Consider the following 26,028-nt stretch of genomic DNA (forward strand, 5'->3'; position numbering starts at 1 on the left):
GATAATGTTGATGAAAACGTTATACTGACTACTTTGCTTTTGAGATTAGAATTTGCTTTATAGTCAGGCTGTCCTGCAACTCACAACCCTCCTGTCTCAGGTATTCCACTGCTGGAACAACAGGCAGGTTTCACCCCACTTGGCTTTACATTGTTTACCTTCTCCTCCTCCTCCTCCTCCTCCTCCTCCTCCTCCTCCTCCTCCTCCTCCTCCTCCTCCTCCTTCTTCTTCTCCTTCTTCTTCTGGCAATCACAGGATAAGTCAGTTTATGCTTAGCGCTTCTGGAAAGAGCATTTTCTTGGATAATAATTCATTTACACATTCATTGGGTAACCATTCGTGCATTCATTGGATAACAATTTATTCACACATTCAATGGATAACAGTTCATTCATGTATTCTTTGAGTACTTCTTTTATTTGCTCTTGGCGTTTTCCTAACTTTAAGGTTAGGAGAGTTGGCACTTCATCATAATGAAAAAAAAATGTGTAGGTGGATTGGATGAAAGCAGCCAAGTTCTATTTCAATTCTCTCCCGCCTGACCCAGGTTGAGAGTAAGCCTTTGGTTCAAGTCCAGAAGCCATCCTCCAAGATCAAGAAGCTAAGAGTGACCCGGTGTTCACACAAGGTAGGAAGCTGTGGCCAGTGCCCTTTCTCTAGAAGAGGGTGTAGGAAAGCAGATGGTCAGATACAGTTTAACAGGCCATTTTGCTTAACGACAACCACACTCTAAATATGGCTGTGTATTGATATGTGAACTCTCTCCCAATCAGTCCATTGGCCAACTGATGCAGGATAATGGGATTCAGATTATAATGTATCTGTAGAGAAGATTGAGGTTTGTGTTGCACACATAGCAGGAGGAACTCCTCCATATTTGTATGCATTTTCAGAGCATTGTATGAAAGTCAGACAAACACTTTGGGAGACACATTGAGAAACTTACTATTTCTTAACTGAAAAGAATTCTGGTTGGAGATAGGTCTTTGGGGTCTCTGATATTACAATGGTGACAGTACAGGCCAGCACCTTTGGAACACTCCACATACATTTTCTCATAACAATCTTACGAGGTAGGTCCCATTTTTGTCACCATGGTATCAATGAAGTAAACCAGGCTTAGAAAATCAATGTGACCTATTGGAGGCTTACAGTTCATAACTATAGGGGGAGGATTCAAACCCACAGCCCAACTGATTGATTGTTCAGTTCTCTGGAATCTGCTTTTTCTAATAAAAAAGAACCTAGGTTAGGTGCCACATTTTTGTGGAGTTAAGGATAGAAGGGATAACCAGGACACACTTGCTTCCCTGGGATGCCTGTAACCTATTCCCTTTCTCCTTCTATAGAACCCAAACACCAGCATCACTACACTCCCTTTTGTGGACACAAAGGGGAAGAGGAACACTATTAACTTCCCACACATTAGCAACAAAGTCCTATCAAAGACATCCACGCTGTATCAGGTGAGTAAGACGATGGACATGCCCCCGGATGAGCAGATTCGAGGCCCGAGTTCAATGCAGTACCAAGTCTTGGGAGGTCTGGGTTCCAGGCTTCTTTTCACTACAAGTGAAAACTTGAACAAATCTGTGTTTTGACTTTCCTTTACCTATAAACCAGATGCTCTGTGACATCATGAGCATTCATCAAGGAAAAGGAGAAACAGTCCCTGGTATATAGATGGTAGAGCCAGTCAAAAGATTTTCTTCCAATGTCCTCTACTTTAAAACAATGTAATTATGTGTAATGTGTGTGGGTGTGTGCATATAATGTAGGCGCTCACAGACCCAGAAGAGCACGTCAGACCCCCTGGAACTGGAGTTATAGGCAGTCGTGAGTCACCTGATGTGGGTGCTGACAATGAGACTTGGGTCCTCCACAAGAGCAGTGTGCACTCTGAGCCCTGTCGCCAGTCTCTCCTCTACATTTCCTGTGTGAGGACAAGTTGACCAGAGGCTAGTCTCACCTACGTTGACGTGGCTGTGATCTAAGTCACTTAGCTTATTTGGAGCTGGCCTGTGTTAGTTGTGGCGGCAGATTATAAAAATATATACAGCTTTAATAAGGAAATAGACTTACAGGACCACAGGTTCCCGCGGAGAACAGGAAAAGCAGAGCAAAAAAAGGGCTGCTGGGATCACGCCCGGCAGATTTTTCAGTAAACATTAGCCCAAGGCGAACATGCCCCCAATGGGTGGGGCTATATCCCTACAGTTAGTTACTTTTCTCACTGTTGTGATTAAATATCTGAAAGGCAGCAGCTTGAGGGAGCAAGGGTTTATGTTGGGCTCAAAGTGTAAGGCAATGAGGTTCTTCATGGTAAGGAAGGCCATGGCAGAAGGTGCTCAAAGAAGCTGTGAGCAAGAGACAGAGAGCTAAATGCTGGTCAGCTTGATTTCTGTCTCTCTTCAGTCTGGGATGACCGCCCACTCTCCATTTATGGCGTTTCCTAATAGGTATCTCTGTCGACATAGTAAACCAGATAAAGTCAAATTGAAAAAATATAACAACAGGTTTATTTGAACAAAGCAACTCCTGGGCGGATTCTCCGGTCCCAGAGATCAAGGCAGAAGAGGCCACACACCTGACCTAGAGCTGGGAGACCGTATAGCTTGTAGGCAAGGGTGATAAAGTGTTCTCCACAAGCTGGATTTTTGCCCAAGTCAAAGCTGAGGACTTTAGGAGAGACTAGGGCTGCTGGAAACTTCAAGGGCGGAATTACTGTAGCTGCCAAGATGCAGAACTGGGTCTTTTGGTGTTTTCCCTTTGTTGAAAGATTCCCTGAGTGAGCAGGCTTTGGAAAGACAGGAATGGGGCTTTCTGGATCTTGTAGGTGTGAGCTGGAGGTTCCAACCAAACACTTCCCATATTCCAAGGTGGGTCTACATTCTTCAGTTCAGGAAGCCTCTCATGGGTAAATCAAGAGATGTGTTTCCATGGCGATTGTAAACCCAGTCAATTGACAATGAGAGGTAACCACTGCATGGCCTTCTCAAGAGCATCAGTAAAAATCGTCGAGTCTCTCTAAACAGTGATATGCCACTGGGTTGTCAGCTGCATAATGTAATACAGTGGACCTTCCAGGGATCATATGACATTGGATATTCTCTCTAGGAGAAGGGTTAAGAGACCCACAATCTCTTAACTCAAAACTACCTTCTCCAGGGAGTGGTAGGAAATGATCCTGGCTGGAGGTAGGTCTATTGGGTCAACTGGATGACCTATGACCTCCAAGAGAAGTCTGTCTTTTATTACCAACTTGTTTCCCTGGACAGGAAAATCAAATTCACAATCACCTGCTCTCTTCTGACATCAAGACTTCAGAAATACCTTTCAACTTTAACCCTAAAGCCCAAGACACCAAGCCACACCCAGAAATATCAAGGAAGCACAAGGTTCCTCTAACGGCAGCAGGTAGGACTTGCAAGGAGCAAGGTAGAGTGGTGGGGGAAGAGAGTGGGGGAGGGAATAGAGTGGGGGGAAAGCATGGTTATGGATGTCTAAAATGTTGAGAGCTGAGCTGAGCTGAACTGAGATATAGTGAGCCAAGCTTCCATGTACTGGAGTTATCAATTAAGGCAAAGAACCAAAATGAGCAAAGTTAATCCTATGACTTCTCTCTGTGGCCGACTAAGCAGGAGGCTAAGAAGGACTGAGAACCAGCTCTCTATAGTCCATTGCTAACCACAGAACTCTACTAGGTCAAGGCCGGCTGTGTCAGTGTAGACAGAGGGAAGGCACTATCTTACTATGTTGTATGAACTCAAGAGGGAAAGGCATACGAGTTAGAATTAAGGTTGAAAAGTGCTGAACTGTCTCAGTTGGGTGTTTTGAAGCTTCCTCTTCCTCTTGATAGAGCCATCTAGACAGGGAAGCCTGAGGAAGACCTCAGTCAAGGCCAGGTAGAGGGCTGCAAATGGCAGCGTACGTGGCGGGGCAGGGAGAGTGTGTGCTCCCAGGTTCAACATGGAGGTGCATACTGATGCTGCCTGACAGAAACTTGACCCTGGACTGTAGCTCTAGCAGGAGACCACCATGTGTGTGAAGAGCTTTGAGTCAGGAGGGAAACCGCCCTGTGGTGTCTGCCAGGTGGAGCTTCTGCAATTGTGCATGGCGGCACCTGAAAGAGCAGAAGCCAGATTCCGCCCAAGGTTCGGAGCCTCGTGGCTTCCTTTGTAAGACTCAAAGGTAGAGACCCCAAGTCTGCTGAGCATCTTCCATGTGCCAGTGTTGCCCTGAGCCCTGGGGTGCTACCTGGGTTGGCTCAGCACAGAACTGAGTGGGAAAACCTGCCAGGACAGCTGCTATATTAAAGTCGCATTTACATTACCAGTCTGGGTCCTGTAAACATTATCACTTTAAAACCCTCTCTTTGTGTAGTGCGATCCCACATGAACTTGGGCAATGGCACCTTGACCTCACACTGCTGTTGCCACAGACTTTGCTCCTGGAGCTTGTCCCCATGCCGTATGACACCCCATAGTCTTGGGTTGCTAAATTCTCCTTGACATTCATTCCTGTTACATTTCCACGTGTGATCCTTAGGAAGGCACCCTGCTGGAAAAACGACCCCCCTGAACTGGAAAGAATCTGTCTGGGGCTGATCCCCATACGACTCAACTGAGTTGAAAATGTCTTTCCCACACAGAGGCCCTAAAGTTTTTTAAGAATCAGCTGTCCCCTTATGAGCAAAGTGAAATCCTGGGCTACTCGGAGCTGTGGTTCCTGGGGCTTGAAGCCAAGAAGCTGAAGGTGGCTCCTGAGAAGTTCAGCAAGACAGGCTTTGATGACGAGCATGGCTCCTATGTGAAGGTGAAGGTTCTGGGTTAGGAGAGCTTCGTCAGGACTTGGGGGGACATTGTGTGAAGAGAAAAACAGAGGCGGGTATTTTACAGTACTTTGTACTGGTGTGCTGGGGGTAGGTTTCCCAAAGGATTCTAGTGAGTCCTAAAATGATATACTTTTAAAAAAAAACAGAAAAGTGTGTGATTTATTGTACAAAACCCTCTGTTATCAGAATGCCAGTGTTCTCTGTGAATGCTGGGCAAAGATTTATATGCTGGGTGAACTACCAGGGGCTCCTCTGAGTAATCCTGGCCCAATGAGAAAGGAGTAAGAGACATCACCCTCATGCTTTCTTCTTCATTTTCTTTCATATAAACCTCACTTGTGGACTTTTTTTCCCCTATTTTATAGTATGAGTCATCTTCTCACCAGGAAGGGAAAAAAAAACACTTTTGTTATTGTTGTCTCTGAGGCACAGTACTTAACTTCATTTTGTTTTCGAATTTTGATCCCAGCAGCTCCTCTCCCACCCCTCTTATCCCTCTGGGGTCCTGGGCGATGCCTTCTCCCAGCCTGAAGGTGGAATCAGGGCAGTGATCCCTGCTTCTGATAATGTGTGAAGGTGACGCTTCACCTGCCAGACTGCGGTTGTCTAGAATGTCCCCTTTGGACATCTCATTGTAACTTGGTGTTAGAAGACATTTCTTTGATGGTTTCTTAGAAGCAGTAGGTTTTCTTAATGGCATGCAAGTCCTGTTTCTCAAGCTACTGTGCACATAAGTCAACTAGGGGTCTTGTTTTTTTTTTTTTTAAAGATTTATTTATTTATTATATATACAACTTTCTGCCTCCATGTATACCCACACGCCAGAGGAGGGCACCAGATCTCATTACAGATGGTTTGGGGCCACCATGTGGTTGCTGGGAATTGAACTCAGGACCTCCGGAAGAGCAGACAGTGCTCTTAACCACTGAGCCATCTCTCCAGCTCTAGGGGTCTTGTTAAAATACAGATTTGTGTCTGGCAAGATGTGATGATCTCTTATGATTTCACATTTACAGAAAGCATTTTGGCAATACCCAATCCACCAGCCAGACCACACCTCGAGAAGCAAGCATGTCAATTCTAGTACACAGACTCCATGAGAGGCCAGGTTCTCACACAAGAGGCCAGGTTCTCTACAGTTTTGAGTCAAAGATCCTTTGGAAGTCTTATATAAACTGTGGGTCCTCACCTCTCTCCCACAAAAGCAATCTTCACATACATGAAGTTTCAGGCAATTCATGGGGTCATTGGTTACAAATCATCAATTTAAGTTTTTCCTAGACGTCGTCACCCATTTCTTCCTAGATCCTCCCATCTCCCTATTACCCAGGACCTTAAGTGATCTCAGAGAGCTTTCTTTTTATTTGGTGGTGGGGTGGGGTGAGTGTGCTTGTGAGTGTGTGTTCTCTATAAGCTTCTATCGGCATCTTTATTTCATTTTACACACAAACACATCATGCATACACAACCAAATACCCAAATAAGCTACACAACTACCATCTTACATTTATTCTACCAACATATGCTACCCCTATATACCTATTTACTGCTCCCCTGTCACAAGCCCGGGCATCTTCTAGAGGGTCTCAGACACCTTCTCAGCCTGAATCCCATGCCTGACTTCATAGATCAGAGCACTGTAGCTCAGAGGAAACACGAGCCTTGTCTGAAGTCATTCAGCTCAAGTCTTCAACCACCAGCTTCATGTGGCTTTGACTGAATGCCTGCGTGCGCCCTGCTTTCCTAAGAGAACTGAAGGATGATTCTCTCTCTTCAAAGACATTTTTATTCTTAGCCAAAGAAGGCCCAAGATCCATAGTTTCTCAGGGTAGGTTTAAACCTAGATAAATGGAGGAAATGTCTGGCCAAGAAATGGCAAAGCAGACACCAAGTTTTCTCTTATGGACTGAAGGCAAAGCAAGGGTCAGAGTGGAGCTAGTCTTTTTCTGCTTCAGGTCCTAATCATAGAGAAACACAAGTTCCCCCAGAGAGCATCCCGTGCTCTTTACACTATTAAGCCTTGTGGGACATTTCCTGGTACCACATGTGTGGTCTGGGGTCCAAACAACCTAATCATTTATGAGGAGATGAGTTGAGAGCAGGAGTTTGAACCATTCCCCTCCTAAGGATCTGGGAGCCCTGGGGTGAGGTGAATCCAAGAGTCCATGGTTCTGCCCCTCACTGCTGGCCTGACTTCTGCAGGTTCTGCATGACCACATTGCCTACCGATATGAGGTTCTGGACATGATTGGGAAAGGGTCCTTTGGACAGGTGGTCAAATGCTTGGATCACAAAAACAATGAACTGGTGGCCCTGAAGATCATCAGGAACAAAAAGAGGTGTGGCTTGATGGGTAACGTAGGACACAGAAACTGGACTGTGTAACTCCAGCTGTTTTCAAAGCCAGTTCTCTCCTCCACTGCTCTCTTCTCATCGTCTCTTTGGCTTTTCTTGTTCCTCTCTCTACCTGTCTGACACCACAAAGTGGGGAGAAGCAGCAAAAATGGAGTTTTGGATGCGTTCTGACATCCTAGACATTCTTGGGGCTGTTGGGAGGGATCGAGAACTGTCTATAGCATTGTGACATGATGTGTGTTTTCTGTCCTCATTGCCCACCATCCTGGTCACTCCTCCTTCACCTTAGATTTCACCATCAGGCTCTGGTGGAGCTGAAGATCCTGGAAACCCTCAGAAGAAAGGATAAAGACAATACCCATAATGTGGTCCACATGAAGGACTTCTTCTACTTCCGGAATCACCTCTGTATCACCTTTGAACTCCTGGGGTCAGATGCTTTTTCTTTGTTACATTATAAATGGTTAACTAAGTGACAGGAGAGAAATCGGGGTCAGAACACTAGATATTTTTCTAGATGTGGTACTTAATGACTAGAGTAGACATAATAGTTCCTCGGGTAGAAAGGTGGTTGAGATGGAAATCTGACTTCTGACCCTGTGCCTGAATAAAGCTGACACCTGCTTGCATCTGTACTTCTGCTGGGCTTCCTGGATGCTGAGTATTGGAGTGGGTGACATAGCAACAGTCCTTGCTCTCAAGATTGAAACTGAAACATACTGAAAAGGTCATCACTTGGCTTTCATGTTCCCCTGTCCTGTTTTTCCAATCCTGTGGTGCAGAGATTAGAACACAGAACCACAGGCAACTAGATACTTAGAGGGAGCCAAGGACTTTGATTTTGAGTAAAGGTAAGAAAGAACAAATTTTTTAAAACAAAAAAAGAGGGCCCTGATTTATGTAGATTGGCAGCAAATGACTGACTACGGGTCTGAAAAGACGTGCTTGCGAGAAGGGTGCATGCTTATTTGGTTACCTTTCTCTCGGTGAACACTGATGCATTTGAAGTCAAAGCAGAAGCTCAGAATGCATTTATCCAAGGAGAATGATGAGAGGGAGCGCTCAGTAGCCAGATGTTCCTGGGTCATTGATTTAGTAGCTTGATACTTTCATGACAGTGTTCACTTCAATGAAAGAGTGGACATTCTGGTCACCTTATCTGGTGACTGCAAAACATAGTCTACTGTCCAGTATGCAGTGTGGTAGATGACAAAATAGACTGCCTCTCTTAGCCATTTAACACCATGCCCAGGTAGGATGTCACTGTATTTTAAAGAGCTATAAGAAACCCAGCTATGTTGGAGAATTACTGACAATCAAAGGTAGGGGTGTCTAGAACCAGCTCTCCTATCTGTATTGTATCCCCAAGACTAATGGCTTCCTAAATGTTGTTATAGACAGATAATGTCAGAAATGAAAGAGGGGGAGGAAATGGGCAGGTATTGACACATGCTCTTTCCTTCCTGTTCTCATATTAAAGTCTTCAGAGAAGACAAAAGTCATCCGCTCACAAATGTGTGTTTCTTTTAAAAATGCTTAGCATTCATTTCCAAACCTTACAAGTCAGCAGATTTCATACAATACAGCACAGTTTTCTGGAATGTCGCAGTGTTTCCTGCACTCTAGAGAACTGAGGATGGCGTAGGAAGCGTCAGTTTTCATTCTTGCAGGACCAGAGTGAAGGGGCTAAGTATCCACGCTTACCTTTGGTATAGTTGGGGCTCCCTGGTTTGTCTGAGCTTCCACTGGCCCCTTCTCAACTCCCATACATGACATGATGTTGAAGTACACATGCTGGGGCAGGCGTGGTTGCTTTGTGGATGGCTTCCTGGGTCTTACCCAAGAGCTGGAGGAACTATCGTGCAGCCTTGCCTCCCGGTTTATGATGTTTGGTATTAGAGGGACCCCTGTGACACAGGTGTACATGTGTGTCCAAGCAGAGCGTGATGTCTGACAGCCATCTACATCACTCCTCCTCTCTCTCTTTCTCAGAATCAACTTGTACGAGTTGATGAAGAACAATAGCTTTCAAGGCTTCAGTCTCTCCATAGTCCGGCGCTTCACCCTTTCTGTTCTGAAGTGCTTACAGATGCTTTATGTAGAGAAAATCATCCACTGTGATCTCAAGCCGGTGAGTACGAACCGGCCAGCTGCCATCACTGGTTTCCAGGATGGGAGTGAGGTGGTGTTCATGAAGAGACGGTGATAGAGTGAGGACTAAAGCATAAATACTGGGGACAGTGATGTACTGAGGTAGCTAAGAACAGGAACACCTGAGGGCTTTCCCACAGAAGTGGGGGCATAGCTGGTGTCTTGAGCATCAAGACATACTACAGGAAGTTCCAGGAGTCTGGATTTACTCCTTTGGTACTTTTGATTGCCAGTTACTGCAGTCTTTAAGAGTGTTCTTGGGAGCTCAGCCCAAGTGCTCCACCGCAGGTCTCTGCCTCTGTTTCCATCCATTGCTGGATGAAGGTTCTATGGTGATACTAAAGATATTCATCAATGTGACTACAGGGCAAGGCCAGTTCGGGCCCCTCTCCACTATGGCTTAGGCTCTTAGCTGGGGTCATCCTTGTGGATTCCTGGGAATTTCTCTAGAGCCAGGTTTCTTGCTAGCCCCATAATGACTCCCTCAATCAAAATACCTCTGTCCTTGTTCTCATCTCTGTCCTTTTTGTCTTATTGATTGTGTTCTTTGCTTTACAGAGCTTCTCAGTTTCAGGAGGTCCCATTTATTTATTTATTGTTGCTCTCAGTGTCTGTGCTACTGGTGTTATATTTAGGAAGTGGTCTCCTGTGCCCATGCATTGAAGGCTACTTTCCACTTTCTCTTCTATCAGGTTCGGTATGGTTGGATTTATATTGAGGTCTTTAATCCATTTGGACTTGAGTTTTGTGCATGGGGATAGATATGGATGGAGGAGTGAGAATGTGAGCAAAGAGGTCAGTGGATGGGGACACCCACTGAAACAGTTTACCTGAGCAATTGGGGGCTCATCAACTGTGACCAGACAGGGAAAGAAGCAGCATAGGACCAAACTAGACCTTCTGAATACGGGTGACATCTGTATGGCTGGGGCAGACTGCTGGGTTTATCCCCACTGCTTGTACTGGCTTTTTGGGAACCCAGTCTCTTTGGATGGATACCTTGCTCAGCCAAGTGTAGTAGGGAGGGCCTTGGACCTTCCCCAAAGCAATGTGCCTCACCCTCTCTGAGGAGTGGATGGGGGTGGGGTATGTGGAGGGAATGGGAGGAGAAGAGGGAGTGGGAACTGGGATTGGTATGTAAAATGAAAAAAAAAAGATAGTTTGTTTTCCTTTTTTAAAGAAATTTATTTATTTATTTATTTATTTTTGGATTTTTGAGACAGGGTTTTTCCGTAGCTTTTTGGTTCCTGTCCTGGAACTAGCTCTTGTAGACCAGGCTGGCCTCGAACTCACAGAGATTCGCCTGCCTCTGCCTCTCGAGTGCTGGGATTAAAGGCGTGCGCCACCACCACCCGGCAAGAAATTTATTTTTAAAAATAAAATAAATTATATAAAAAAAAACCATAAAAAAGAGTATTCTTGTCAGTTAGATGTGGTGGGAGATCAGAAGTTCAAGATCATCCTCAGCTATATAGGGAGTTCAGGACCAGCCTGAGATACATGACATCCTGCCTTAGACTGCCTTTCCCCAATATTTATTAGTGTATATTTATTGAGAGCTTTGGAGATTACTCTATAACATGCCTCCACAAACAAAGCCAGTAAAATCTTATTGGGGAGATGCATGCACAACCATAATGGAAAGACTCACCATGACATGTAATGGTAGCACATTCCTATTGAGAATCATACTTTGCATATTCAAAACTGGTGGACACCTGGCAATGGCACACATGTAGGCAGATGGTCTCTGTTCAATTCTCATCCTTACTGGCATTGTATACATACCTCTATATCTGTACTGTTCACTTTATTTAGGAACTGCTTCTTTGGGAAGAGGGTTGGGTTTCATTTTGGTTTTTGTTTGTTTGTTTGTTTTTGAGTCAGAACTCAGGCTGCCCTAACTACCAGGTCAAGCTGAGGCTGACCTTGAACTCTTGAGCCTCTTGCTTCTACCTCCCTCAAGTGCTATGACTACCGGCATGCACCCCACTGTGCCTGGCTAGGAATTGGTTCCTAGATCTGTGCCACCCAATGGACTACAAGTTCCTCCTGAGGGCAGGGACCACTTCTTTTCACCGTTATGTCCCCAGGACCTGACCCAGGACCTACTGCCAGACATAGAAGACAACAAATGGCTGTGACATGGGTAATGGCTGTCAATGCAGAGCAGTGGTTTGGGACAAGACATGAAGAACTGGTCCACGACAAGCCTAACTCAGAGAGGCCACAGTTTCCAACTTGCCCTCCCTCTCCCCTCTTCATCCCTAAAAGTGGTTGTTAAAGATTTTTCAAGATAGAGAGATATAGTTGTAGTTGGTTGGAGCCTCATAAGGATGGAAATATATTGATTTATCTACCACACCCAGTTCCAGAATTACCTTTCCAGCTCCAAACAGCCCCATAATACCTATGGTGTTTAGATTTGGTGGAGGTGGGAGGGCTGGATTCCTCCAAGGGAATCCACAAGTTTTTCACCAGCCAAATTATCAGGGAACAGATTTCTTTGAGACAGGAGTCAAGTGTACTCAGTAAGTCTGTCCCTTTGGGAACTGAAACGCAAACCAGGAGGGTGTTTGGTGAATATGTATTAAAGAGCAGGGGATTGTTCTTGTGTCCTTAGTGTTTACAGTGCACGAGTTCTGAGTGCCCATAACCTTGTACTCTTCTAAGAGAGCCCTCTCTCAATAAGAAGGGGGAGGGTGTGACTGCCAATCTTCCATTGCTGTGACAAAATATCAATGGAAATCAGCCTCTGAGGAGGAAGAAAGGTTTGTTATGGCTGATGGTTTCAATCTGTGGCCAGCTGGCACCATCATTTTTGGAACCGTGGTGAAGCTAAACATCATTACAAAGAGTGAAGCTCATCATTTCATGGTGGCCAGGAAGAAAGAGTGGGGTGGGTGGGGCTGGTTCTCAGTATCCCCTTTACTGCCAGGCCCCACTAACTTCCTCTCACTAGACCCCACCTCCTAAAGTCCCTGCCACCTCCCCATAGTGCTGCAGGTCAACAAATTTGCAGCACACAGGCTGGTGGGGATACATAAGATGCAAGGCACAGCCTAGGGCTGGCTCCATCTACTGATAGAGCCTCTTCATTGAGCTGGAGACACACAAGAAGTTCTTCCTCTTTTAAGACTTCTGCCATCTATCCTCCCTGGGTTAACAGACATTCTTCTACAAAGCAAGAGGCTTCAGACTCTCTCTGCTGTGACCTATGTGCATGTCAGCCCAGTAAGCAATCATCTCACAGGGAGACCCTTGAGGCATAGTTAGAACCTTACTGTTCTAGCCTTAAGTAGCAGCTTCAGTTGAGACAAGAGGCCAGAGCTGTGCCTTGATCCATGACTTGACTACACACCTGGCCCCTGAAATTCAGTATGAGAGCCGTACAGCCCCATCAAATCCTTGTATCTGTTTCTCTGTCTGTCTATCTCTATCTGTTACCTATTTGCCTATGAATTTATTAGTTCTATATTATCATAGCAGAGTGTTAACGGCAGGATTTCTCATAAACATTACACATATTCAGCCAATGACATTTGTAAGGCCTCATGCCTTAGGAAACAACCGGGTGCCAAAGAACACGTAAGTAAACTGATATTGTCAGGAGTTTTTGCACAACCAGGGAGGGGAGAGACAAAATATACACAAATGAGGGAATACAAAGTAGTGAAGACTGGGTCCAAATCACATACTGACCACAAGTCAGTGGGGAGTCCCAGGAGGGAAGTCAATGGGCAGTGGAGAAGATGTGGGAGAGGAACTTAGAGGTGGCTGTATTTGAACGGGACTGTCCTTGTTCAGGAGTGACATATAGGTAAGGAGGGGGCTTAGGTAGCATTAATTTAAATAAACGTAACATATATCTTCTTTTCTCCAGGAAAATATCGTACTATACCAGCGGGGCCAGGTCACTGTTAAAGTTATTGACTTTGGATCAAGCTGTTATGAACACCAGAAAGGTAGGCCCTTTGCCAGGCTTTCTGTCTAAGCTCTGCTATTATATGTGCTCTCTATTTGCACGCCAGGTTACCTGAGTGCCAGCCTGGGTTCAGCCATCACAACTGCCAGCATACACTTGAGTCAGGTGTTTCACATCTCCGAGTTCAAGATTTTCATGTATAAAAGGAGAGAGTTGTGTCCAAAGGGCATCGGACTCTCTGAAGTCCTCATAGTCCATAGCTATGGAATAACCCATGAGCACCGTGGTCCCCAAACTGACTAGATGTGCTTAGCATCGCTTTAGGGCTTTGGAACACAACAGTCCCCAGGCGCTCGCCTTAACATGCATCGGATCCAAATTTCTGGTGCGTACTCAAGAGGTTGCACTTTAGGAACCAGTCACTCTAAAGTTTCGACTCCACCGGACCTTTTCAATCTAGAGCCTAGAAGGGAACCCTGGAGCATGTTCCTACCAATCTTCACCGGACGTAACCTGATTTATCTGCCTCTTTGCCTTTTACAAGTCAGATCTAGAGAACATGTCCCTTCTATAAGTCACTCATTAGTCTAGGCACAAAAAGACGGAACCAAAAAAAAAAAAAAACCCATTATTGTCTCATAAAAGTGAGATAGGATCTGGTTATGTAGTCCAAGCTGCCTGGGAAACAGAGATCTTTCTGCTTCTCCCTCTCAGATGCTGGGAGCACAGATATGTGCCACCAAACCCTTCTAAATGTTAAAATGCCTTGTGTAAGATAGGGACTGTAGCTCAGTTTTAGAATGATTGCCTATTTATACCTAGGAATTGGTGGGTCTAATCCGAGCACCAAATAAACCAGGCGTGGTGGCACACAACTGAAATCCTGGCAGTGGGGAGGGAGAGGCAGGAGGGTGGGAAGTTCTAGGTCAGCAGGTCTCAGCCTAGGAGTTGTGACTCCTTCGGCAAACCTCTATCTCCAAAATGTTTACATCACGATTCGTAACAGTGGTAAAATTATAGTTACAGAGTAGCAACAAAAATAATTTTATGAATTTTATGGTTGGGGGTCACCACATATGAGGAACTGTATTAAAGGGTTGCAGCATTAGGAAGCTTGAGAACCACTGCTCTAGGTAATATTCGATGCTACATTGTGAGTTTGGGGCCAGCCTGGGCTACATGAGACCTTGTTTACAAATAAATACAAGCCAAACAAAGTGAAAATATGTGTGTATAAGTGCTGGCAAATCAGTTTTACAAGCAAGTAGGGTAGAATAATCTATTTTTGAATAATGAAATCTTGATGTTGAGGAATTAGTTCATCTTCACTTGACCAGTTTAACAACAGGGATGTGTTTATAAGACCACTGCCTCGCTCTGCGCCTGCCCAATAATCAGAAATCATGATCATGTGCAGGCCACCGAAAGTTCCATCTTTCTGCCTCCAAGCCTCTCCCCTATAACATCCAGGGTTCCTGTAGCATCGTTGCCTGTGTGTCCTTTACTGCTGAGCTTTGCCGAGTCTTTGTCTCTGTGCTTCATGTCACACAAGTCATACATAATGTATCAATTCAACCTAAATTATGATCTAAAAAAACCCCAAACAAACAGGATCTCAATATGTAGCCCAGGCTGGCCTGGAACTCACAATTCTTGTCTCAGCCTTGTGAGCCTATGGGCCCTCTGACCTGGCTCTAAATTTAAATGATGAGTTTTGCAGGTTTGCTTTCCAATTGTGACTTGTTTACTTCCACAGCAAATAATAGGAATGCTCTTAGAAAATGTCCACCCAAAACTTGAGCACTTAGTTTGTATTAGCTTTAAGAGTTTCTTTTACTGGTTTTTAAATTTTATTTTTGAGACAGGGTCTTTCCTTGTAGCCAAGAATAGCTTTGAACTAAACAAGTAGCCCAGGCTAGCCTTGAACTTTCATTCATCTGCCTTAATCTCCTAAATGCTAAGAATAAATGTGTGTATTTACTGGCAGGTTTGTTTGTATCGGGGTTGGTGGGGGAGGGGGTTTTGATGTTTAGTTTTATTTTTAAAAGCTAATTTAAATTTTCTCCCTTGGAATTTACTCCTTTGGAGTTCCTTATCAATAAGATGGGGATAACAATCAGCTTCTGGGAGGATTCATCTGTTGGTAGATAATGGAAGAAGCCCACAGAGGGCGGTGCTCTAAATTAGCCACCACAGAGGCATCTGGAGAAAGCTTTGTGGTGAGGTTTCTCTCCCTTTGCACCACAGTGTACACGTACATCCAAAGCCGTTTCTACCGATCCCCCGAGGTGATTCTGGGCCACCCCTACAACATGGCCATTGATATGTGGAGCCTGGGCTGCATCATGGCGGAGCTATACACCGGATACCCACTGTTCCCTGGGGAGAATGAGGTCGAGCAGCTGGCTTGCATCATGGAGGTGAGGGGAGGGCCAGCCACCAGCAAAGATGATGTCTGGAGATAAGGTCCATTCTCAGACACTGGGCTTCATCAGACCCAGCAAGGGCAGTGCCCTGCACACTTCCCATACTTCTGAAAGTAGTTTTGAAATGATGTACCTCTTGTATTTGGCTGAGCCGAGAGCTAACTTTTTCATCATGTTTTAAATAGTTGTCGACGATGCCCTTTCCCTCACTGTAAATACTGACATATTAAAATAAAATGGTGATGCTAGTCTTTCAAATACATCACCATGATGACGATACTAACAGTACCGAAGCCAGTGTGATCTGGTAACCACCCAATCTACCTAAAAATCAAGTGACTGGGTTCTTAAACAACCGCACCTTTCCCCTGCTTTCTTCTTTTTTCTCCTTGAAAAGACGGGGGTAAAAATAGCTGGACGCAGCAGTCAAGTGGTAGTTAACTGGTCCAGGAAGTTAGTAAACCAGGGTCCAGCCTTGGATTTATCCTTAAGGCAAGCCACATTGTTTGCTGTGACTGCTGAAAAGGAGGGTCAGCGCATGTGTTGCTAAGGCTGAATACACTTGAACCGTCCCTGCTTCTAACATGGGACACTGGAGTGACCTGTGTTCCCTACTGCTTCAGGACCCATTCCGCTTCCTTTGGACCTCTGAAGGGCTGCAGAACCAGAGGGTGGGGTTATGCCTACGCTGTGTCTGCCAACCAGGGCAGAGGGTACTCTAATTTCTCTTTGCCTCATACGCATGCAAGTTTCAAAAAAACCAGTGACCAGTCAGCACTAAATTTTCTTCCCAAGAATGTTCTTTTGTTTTCTCAGGATCCAGAGCTGAAAGAGTTCCCCCTCTCCCAACCCAGTGCTTCACACTGGGAGAAGGCATTGCTCATTCACTGTGGTCTGCATGGAACTGACAAGGGCAAAACAATGTCTTACCTGTTTAGCTGGTCAGTGTTCATTTGTAGGCTACTGAGGCAGCCTGGAGTAGGAATTGCAAGACTTAGTCCCTGGGTCTGCTCTGCCACTGTTGCGATGTTGTTACTGAAATCTTTTGAGCCTTAAATGTAAAAGACAAAGTTTGGCCAGAGTCCAACCTAGATCTTGACAGCCTTTGAATTTGTGACTCCACAATAGTGACACAGCCACACTGTACTTGTTGAAGGTACTGGGCCTGCCACCTGCCCACCTCGTCCAGACGGCCTCCAGGAGACAGATATTCTTTGGTAAGTTCCATGATCTCTTTGTCCCATTGTGTCTGGTGAGGTGTCACTGGACTTGAAGACATCTACCAGACCCTAGGCAAACAGACAGACAAATACTTTTCTTTTCCCATATGGAAGGGTGATGAGGAGCTGAAGAGAAGCTAAGTGGTACCCAGTAGGACGACAGATAGTGTCTCCCAGTGAAAGGGGATCTTAACCCTTTCAATACCAGGAGCGTGGAAGACCCTATTCCTCAGATCTATCAGCTAGTAACTGCATCCACAAAAGGTTAAAAGATACGTCCTCCTAGAGGTGTTCCACAAACATTTTGGCCTCCCTTGCTGAAAAATCCGGGCAGAAATTTCTGGCATAGTGGAAAATTCTACTGTTATAGTCTACTGTTAATGGAGATTGTTATCATTATTGTTACTAGGTTTGTGTGTGCAGGGGTAGGGTGTGTTTGCGTGAGTACATGTGTATGCACAGGGATGCCAGAGTTCAGTATCATCAGGTACTGTTGTATGACACATTCCTAGGATAGTGTGAATAATCACCCCAGATAGGGAACCGATGACAGCCCAAAGTAAGGATAGCAACAAAGTCCAATTGGTGATACAATGAGGTTTCTGGGGTTATTTACAGGAGTACAGTGACGGGTCATGGGGGCAGAAATGACTTAAGCACAGCTGCATCACCAAAAGCCCAGCATGGGTAACAGCTCGTGAGAGCTGGACGTCTGAAGCTCGCTGCACAACTTGCATGCGGCTCAACAGGCTGGAAAGGGGCTCTTTCAGGGAGCCCAAGTGGTCTGGGCTCAGCTGATCTCAGCTTCTTCCATGCAAGAAAATTATCTCTTGGCAGTTCTTACAGCTTCTATATGTTTGGAGAGAGAAGGGACTAACGAATTTGTCTCAAGGACTTCCTGAAGCTTCTGAATTACCTCCTGAGACAAATAACCTTGGCTGTAGGTTGACATGCTTCACCACCCTCTGGAAAACCCTGAGTCTTAAGGAGCATCCCGCTAAGATGGAGGTTTATCTTGAAAAGAATTGCTGCACAGTGGGTATATTCTCCTGTCGCACTCTGCCTTAACTTTGAGACAGCACCTCTCCCACTGAAGCCAGCGCCTACATTTTGGTTAGACTAGTTGACCAGCAAGCTCCTGGGATCTTCATTCCCCAATGCTGGAGCTACAGGTGCTGCCGTATCTAGCATTCACACGAGTGCTGAAGATCTGAACTCAGGTTCTCGTACTTGCTTGGCAAGCACATTACAGACACAGCCTCTGAGGGTTAGCCAATAGAGGGAGGCCGGACGTGAAGGAGCAGACTCCCCAGACGGGACACTGCTAACCAGCGACCACTGTCAGTCAGGCTAGTTGACAGGCTCGCATCAGCTATGCAATCTGAATGTTTTTAGTCTTCCCTGACTACTGACTGGGAGTGGCCTCAGAAAAAGTAGGCAAATCATAGGTCACTCTCAGTCTTCTTCATCAGCAGGAGAGCCACTATGACAACATGGTTTCAGTCCTGCTGCTTGGCAGCATGTGTTGATTTGCCCCCATGCCATTTAGTAACGAGCCATGGCTTCCGACTTCCTGGCTCCTCCCTCACGTTTCCTTGGGCTCTCCATGGTATACAAACTGAAAATTGAGGGCCCAGCAGGCAGGAGTACTCCATTATGATTGGTCTGTCTCATGCCATTCCAGTTTCTCAGCCTCTCAAGGGTGTCGCTTCATACTCCTGGCTGGAGATTTGGAGACCTTGCCTCCAAGCAGGGCAGTATCTTTTTCTTCTTCGCACAGCGCTTCCGCTTGCACACTTAGCTGTCCTCCAGACACTCTGAGGACAGGTACAAGCTCTGGCTGACTCCCTGATGGGCCAGCCATCAGGGCTTTGGACTGCAAATGCTCTTCCCACTAGCTGCTTACTGAACTGGGCCTTCGGGCTTTGATGCATTTGAGGGAAAACAATGGGGATGGGAGTACTCCATTTTGCTAGACTCTCACACCAGGGTAGAGTCATATCCTAAACCTTTAACACGGACCTCATGAGACAGTATCCAACTGGGGACTTAAGGGAATACAAAGCATCTTTGTTGAAAGATACTGAAGACATGTGGGCTGATATTCTACCAGTATCATCACACTTAGGTGTTGGGGTAGGTTTCCAAAACAACATCCACATCGTGGCTTCCTTGACATCACTGGGAGCTGCATCCACTTCACTGCTGCCCAAACGTTAGAATCATTTGGGTACTCAACAAAAATGCTGATTACTCCGATTCTCTTGTGGGACCCACGGATCTTGTATCTCTAATGGTTGCTCTTTGTGACTCTTTGGAGTCTGGGGACACCTTTTCATTTCTGTTCTTGACTCTTCTCCCTGGTTTGGGTTGTCAACAGTTTTTCAGGCCCTAGCTACTCTGGGTTACATTACAGCTCAGCAGGAAAGAGAAACTGCCTCCAGGTCGTGTGATGAAACTGCCTCTGGGTCATGTGATGGATGCTCCGTGTACTAAGGAGGAGATGGGGGAGGAACTAGATAGTAACTGGGCCAGAGTAGAGAGACAAAACTGGACAAGAAAAACAACTGCATAGCAATGACTTTAGATGCTAAGTTACTTATAGAGTTGTGAGCTCCCCCACGTTTTGCAACATGGGGAGATGAGTGGAGGTGCCATCTCTAACAGGAAACAGAACTGATGTGGGTTTATAGCACTATATAATTCTCATAACCTTGTAAATACAAGAATATCCATGGCCATAAATTCCCACACACACAAATCTGGAAGTCTCTCTTCCAGGAATTCAGTCAGAGCAGATATTTTGGATGCAATGCAAATTATATTGGTTACAAAACCGATGGAACAGAGTTGGGCAGGGATTGGGTCTACACCTTTAATTCCCAGAACTCAGAGGCAGAAACAGATGGATCTCTGTGAGTTCAAGAAGAGTGTAGTCTCCATAGCGAGTTCCAGACAAGACAGGGCCACACAATGAGACCACGTCTCAGCAAACGGAGTGCTGGGGTGAGGAAAATGACAGAACATCATTATTTGGCCTCTACAATGTCCACCGCACAAACACACTGACTTCTGGAACACAGTGAAGTACACAGACTGTAAACACACACACTTTCTCACACAATCTACATGGTGCGAAGTGAAATGGCCAGCTCTTCTGAACATCATACAAGAACCTCAGCATGCAGTTGAATGGTTTCACTTTCAAAGGATCGTACAACCTTTCGAACCTTCTGGACTTCACACTTTTGGCCAGGGTCTCACTCAGCAGAAAGAGTTGACAAAGAGCCAGTCCAAGCCATGTCTTCTAGAGCCAGGCAAGACCAAATACTCCAGTTGCTGAAAAAAATTTTAATGTGACCCTAAAGAATTAAGGAAGGCCATCAGCTTGTGTGGCTTCTGAGTGAGCTCTGAAAGCATTCTAAAATGTCTTGCTTCATTCTGCCCCACAAATGGCCTCATTTTTACTTTATTAGGATAGTGATGAAGAAGCAAGAACATAGATAACCCAAGAAGATATAACCTCCTTTTGCTATTTGAAATTCATTTTTATTCATTAGCACCCCCCAGTGGCAGCAATTGAAACTATTTGCTCCATGTGGGAAGGGGCTCAGAGAGAGCATACAGGATAGTAGGAAACCTTGCATTTGGCATGAGTTGTATTTACTAGATGAGACATGTGGACTTTTTCAATCTGGCTGATACTGTTGGATGTGTTTGTATGCGTGGTGGAGAAGGGTGGAGAGGGACAGGCATACCAGACAGGGGACAAGAGCTGTAGGGAGGCCGCCAAGAGGTGGTCAGCTGTGAAGTGCTGGGTGGATATTTACACCTGGAACTAAATACAGAATGTTGTTTCTTTGAAGATTCCAAAGGTCTTCCCAAAAATATAACCAACAACAGGGGAGAGAAAAGATACCCAGACTCCAAGGATCTCACGATGGTGCTGAAAACCTACGACTCCAGCTTCCTAGACTTTGTCAGAAGGTGTTTGGTGTGAGTTTGTTGGGGTGTCTTTGCCTGCGGGTTTCCTAACTGTTAAGTACTATGCTCCCATGTTTGCCAATGGACGTCTAAGGCTGGGGGATAGGTGGAAGAGCCAGGCACTCTTCTGTTCTCACGGTAGAGCTTTAAAGTCTTCAAGTGATTTAATGTGTATCTGGTCCGCCTTCAGTCTATACTCCGAAGTTCAGCCATTTTCTCTGGAAAATGTGTGTGTAAAGATTGTCACTATCTTAGTCTCAAACTGCCTGACAGAGATCGTAAGTCCTACCGTCTGGCACTTCATGAGCTGAAGCCAGCTCTTCAGTAGGTCCGTTGTATTGTATGCAAAGCTATGCAGCATACACGGGCTCTGGGAACGGCTGGATTTAGCGTCCAGACCTCCACATACCAGGCAGTTAGGGGTAGGGTGAGCTGCGGACTGCCGTGCACAGCTGTTTACTCAGACTCTGAGAAATCAAGTTCTGCACTTGAGCCACACCCTCACAAACAAGGAGGGGCCATGATGCAGGCAGTCCCATTCCAGCACTATGGTGTTCGGCACAGCTTGGCCACGGCTGCTGCTTAAGAGACTTGCCAGACCGTCTCAGCTGAGTCTAAGTAGCTTGGCCATGTGCCTTTTCAGCAGTCACCACTGCTCTCTGGCCTGTTTCTTATCCTCCGAAATGAAGTATTGCTAAGGTACCTTCCAGCTGTTAGCACTACAGCTGTTCGGTGCTTTCAGGAGAGCGTATCTTTACAGTTGCTCTTCTTCTGGAGGGGCAGAGTGACTTTAGCAAAACACTCTGGGCACTTATGCCTTTGAGAACTCAGGCAGTAGTCCAGAGGGCAATCAGCATTGCTAGAAGAACCCTCTCATCCATGAGGGCAGTCATGCTATTTTCCACCTGAAATCAAAGGGAAGGCTCCGGTACCTCATCTCTATTCTATGTTACTCCAGCTCTGGCTGAGGCTATAGAATAAATGTCCTGTAAAAAATGACAGGAAACAGAGACAGGAAGAGCTCTGTGAGTTCAAGGCCAGCCTGGTCTACAAGAGCTAGTTCCAGGACAGGCCTCAAAGCTACAGAGAAACCCTGTTCTCAAAAAAACCAGAGAGAGAAAGAGAGAGAGAGAGAGAGAGAGAGAGAGAGAGAGAGAGAGAGAGAGAGAGAGGAGAAATATCAACTGGATTTGCCGTAGAGGTTACCCAGAACTCTAACCATCTGGAACATAGTAATCTGGGAGCAAAACAGATCTATCTATCAATCATCTATCTATCTATCTATCTATCTATCTATCTATCTATCTATCTATCTCTCATCTATCTATCTATCTATCTATCATCTATCTATCTATCTATCTATCTATCTATCTATCTATCTATCTATCTATCTATCATCTATCATTGTAAAGGATCAACTGCTCTGAACTCATAAGGCAGTAATGCTAACAGGGCCTGTTACTCAGCCTGTAATGCCCAAGGAGCAAAGCTTTGGAACGGCAGACTAGAGGTTCTGCGCCAAAGCCCACAGGGTTAGACGGAGCAGGCGAAGCCCTGCCGTGTAGTCTTGGAGGCTGACAGCAGAAGTTCAGTGGAGGAGATAGAGCTCAGCAGCAGTTTATTTCACAGCTGATGACTTTGACAAGTCTAGAATGTCCATACTGCCTCCCTGTAGCTGGAAGCTCTGCCCAGCATGATGAACAAGACATGGAAGTGCCCACCATGAGAGGTGGCCGGACGACAGAACCACAGAACAGACAGTGTGACTGTCAAGGCTTGATGCTTGCAGAAGAGCATGTCTTTATCTGTCGTTCTTCTGGAGAAATGGGTGTTTTCAGAAAGAACTAGGACCTAAAAGAAGCGTCAGCTATTTTATCCCGTCTAACGCTAACGGGTAGAATTTAGACTTGGGTGGAAGTTACAGGGAAATAAGCCAATCTTGGCTCAGTAAGATTGAACATGAAACCCTCTTGAAGATGAGTGTTTCTCAGCCGAGTTAGATGGCAAATGTACACAAACCCAGCTGCTTGGAGGCTGACACAGGAACATTGCAAGTCTGAGTTCAACCCTGGCTGAGTAAGAGCCTTTTCCAAAATAAGACCGAAAAGCACTAGAGTGACACTCAATGGTAGAGCCGTTTCTGAGAGTACTCGAGGCCCAGGTTTGCTATCTAGCGTCAAACCAAAGATACTCGGTTCTGTAAAATGCAGTTTTTTTTTTTTTTACTATGTTAGAAATTTCCTTGAATTACAGCCCCCATGGATAGTCTTTTTTCTTTTTTCTTTTTTTTGATACAGTATCTCATGTAAGAGGCTACCCACAAATTCAGTACATACTTGAGGCTGGACTTGAACTTCTGATCCTCTTGCCTCCACCATCTCCCTCCCCCTGAACTGAGATTAGGCATGCACCATCAGGCCCTGCCCCCGATATGAATCTGATATTCTACAATTTTCCCCCTTATCTTTGGAGTCCCAGATCCCACAGTCTGAGAAGTATGCATCTCGTTTCCATCTTAACTTGCCAAATTGTACGTTTCATTGGCTAGGATTCTTTAATATTCCTTTGTTTGTTTCAGTTCTGGAGACCAATACTCAGGGGCTTGTACGCAGACACTCAACCACTGAGCTACATCCCCAGACTAAACAATATTTCTTGCAAGAGAATTTCTAGGGATCCTAGACAATTTGGTATTAATTTAGTATTATATAATAATAATAATGATAATTCACCTTTTCTTTAAAAAATATCAATAGTTGTTTGCAGCCATTTTACAATTATGTCATCACCTCTGCTCTCTGTTATCTTTGAGATACAACACAGATAAAATGGAAAAGATCTTGATTAGGTTTACAAAATATTTTACAATGGAAAGTCAACAGTAACCAACTCATGTTGGGCTGTCTTGGTGTCCAGATGGGAGCCTTCTATGCGCATGACCCCTGACCAAGCCCTCAAGCATGCCTGGATTCACGAGCCACGGAAACTCAAAACGCGGCCCAGGCCACAGATCCTAAGGAAGTCCAGTTTACGTACGTCTTCTGAGATAAGCAAGGACAAGGCAGAAGAGCATCACTCCAGCAAAAGCAAAACAGGTACAGTCTCAGGAGCCAAGCAGGGGTCAAGCCAGCCCTGATGTCTTCACGGGATGTGGACTAATTTAGCCCTCACCACACTATCATGAGCTTACCATTTCTTGTTTTTGTGTGTTTCCTCTTTCGGGAGACCTTGTTGTAGCTCGATCCCTCTGTTTGGCCTCTTGCCATTAGGATTTTCCACTTTTCAATGTTCGATTCCCCTTCTCCTTCCTTGTTCTTTCATTACGCTTACCCCTTGTGTCCTATGACCATCTTTTATGTTTTTTTTAAAGAAATATTTTATTATTGGTGAGTGTGTGTGCTGGAGCTCTGGTCCTCTGGCAGAACAGCAAGTGCTCTTGACTGCTATGTTGTCTCCAGCCCCCTTTACATTACTGTAATGACATATATTGGCATAAGACAAATTTTTCTTTGCAGTGTAGCCTAGTAAGACAGATCGCTGGACTCAAGTGGGATTAAATTCTGCTTCTGCAGTACCAGGTGTGGCTCTTGGGCAATTTACCTCTCCTTAAAAGACAACAGTGCTCATTCTGCGGGATTTAGGAGAGGATCTCATGCATCAGTACAAGAGCTCAGGATAATGCTGCTCACCGAGTGTTCAGTTTCCACAGCTGCCGTAGAGCCTGATGCACAGCGGCTAGTATTTGAAGGGTCTCTTCGTCCCTCCCTTCCTGCAGATGAGACCACCAAAGAAACCACAGACAAACTAAAAGACAACACAGAGAAGCCCGGTCAGAATTCAAGCAAACAGCAGAGCTCTCTCCAGCACACGGCCGACACAGTCCAGCTGCCTTATCTAGCAGAAACTTCTGGTAAGCCAGAGACTGTTGCTGGGCCAGAGGTGTCTGCAGAACAACAGTGCACCTCCTCCCCCAAGAGCACAAACATTTTACCACCCATCCTGTGACCCCCACGGAGGGGGCATCCTGTTCCTTTCCACCATCAATTTGTATCAGAGAAGGCACTTTGATTGTACAATACTTCACATTGCTTTTTTAATGCATAAAGGTTTGTAAGAAAAAAATCAAACTGTCTTCACACGGTGAGTTGGCATGATTCCTCTAGTAAAGGTGGGGGGCTTTATCTGAACATACTTTTTTAGGGTGTATGTTGTCTAGGGGGCAGTGTTGAATGCTACAGCCTCATTCACGGAACCCTAAATAAAATTGTAGCTGTTCTTGTCTGTGACTGTCAATCTGTGTCACCCAGGATTCTCTTGTTTTGCTTTATGTGAATGTGCTTGTATATGTGTGTGTGCCGGTGCACATGGGGGCTAGAGAATAACCTTGGGTGTCGTTCTTCTTGCTGTCCACATGGTTTCCCAAGATGATCTCTCACTGGCCTAAAACCTGCCAAGTAGGTTGGACCAGTTGGTCACTTAGTAGGGGTCTGTCTGTACTTCCCAGTAATGGGATTACAAGTGTGCTCCACCATGCCACCCATTTTAAGATGTATTTTTATAGTGTGTGTGTGTGTGTGTGTGATCCTGTGGTGTGTGAGCAGGTGCTCAAGAAGTCTAGTAGAGGGCATCAGATCCCCTGGAGCTGGAGTTGCAGGTGGTCGTGAGCTGTCTGATGTGGGTGCTGGGAACCAAACTCTGGTCCTCTTGAAGAACGAGCAAGCACTCTTTACCACGTAGTCATCTTTGCAGGTCCATGTCTGGACTTTTCCCGCTGGTCCTGGCTATTGAACTCGGGTCCTTATGCTTGTGTGGCGAATATTTTACCAAATGACTTAAGTCCTTGGCTTGCTATCAGTTTATTGGTTTGTACACTTGGGGAACAGCTCAGATTCCCTCTTGCCTCCCTTCACTTCCCCCCTTCTGTAGCTAGCTTGTTCTGATTACAGGCTCAGCCTGGAGGTTAAGGGATTACCCACATTCTCTTCGAAGTGCAGTCTTGGGTTAGGGGCACAGCCCGTAGAGTGGTTGCTGCATAACCAGAAGGGCTTGAATGTGGTCCCTAGCACCCAAGTGAAAAGCTGGCTTCAATGGTGTTTTGATTGGCTGGAACTCAGCCAATTCTGGTTTAGACCC

The 26,028-nt window shown here is 45.5% G+C and overlaps 1 protein-coding gene across 1 annotated transcript in view; it reads left to right on the top strand.

Annotated features, from left to right (window-relative positions):
- Nucleotides 1–24,900, top strand: part of Dyrk4 (dual specificity tyrosine phosphorylation regulated kinase 4) — a 40,285-nt gene extending 15,385 nt beyond the window's left edge. Inside the window, exons 3-15 of the mRNA XM_057785029.1 lie at nucleotides 548–628; nucleotides 1,350–1,466; nucleotides 3,279–3,417; nucleotides 4,652–4,815; nucleotides 7,037–7,173; nucleotides 7,479–7,619; nucleotides 9,182–9,320; nucleotides 13,224–13,305; nucleotides 15,513–15,685; nucleotides 16,848–16,908; nucleotides 20,778–20,907; nucleotides 23,812–23,990; nucleotides 24,671–24,900. Coding sequence (XP_057641012.1) covers nucleotides 548–628; nucleotides 1,350–1,466; nucleotides 3,279–3,417; nucleotides 4,652–4,815; nucleotides 7,037–7,173; nucleotides 7,479–7,619; nucleotides 9,182–9,320; nucleotides 13,224–13,305; nucleotides 15,513–15,685; nucleotides 16,848–16,908; nucleotides 20,778–20,907; nucleotides 23,812–23,990; nucleotides 24,671–24,900 — 1,773 coding nt within the window. The remainder of the gene's footprint in view (nucleotides 1–547; nucleotides 629–1,349; nucleotides 1,467–3,278; nucleotides 3,418–4,651; nucleotides 4,816–7,036; nucleotides 7,174–7,478; nucleotides 7,620–9,181; nucleotides 9,321–13,223; nucleotides 13,306–15,512; nucleotides 15,686–16,847; nucleotides 16,909–20,777; nucleotides 20,908–23,811; nucleotides 23,991–24,670) is intronic.
- Nucleotides 24,901–26,028: the final 1,128 nt, after the last annotated feature.

The sequence above is a fragment of the Chionomys nivalis genome, chromosome 1, assembly GCF_950005125.1.
Source record: "Chionomys nivalis chromosome 1, mChiNiv1.1, whole genome shotgun sequence".
In the NCBI taxonomy this organism is placed as follows: Eukaryota; Metazoa; Chordata; class Mammalia; order Rodentia; family Cricetidae; genus Chionomys; species Chionomys nivalis.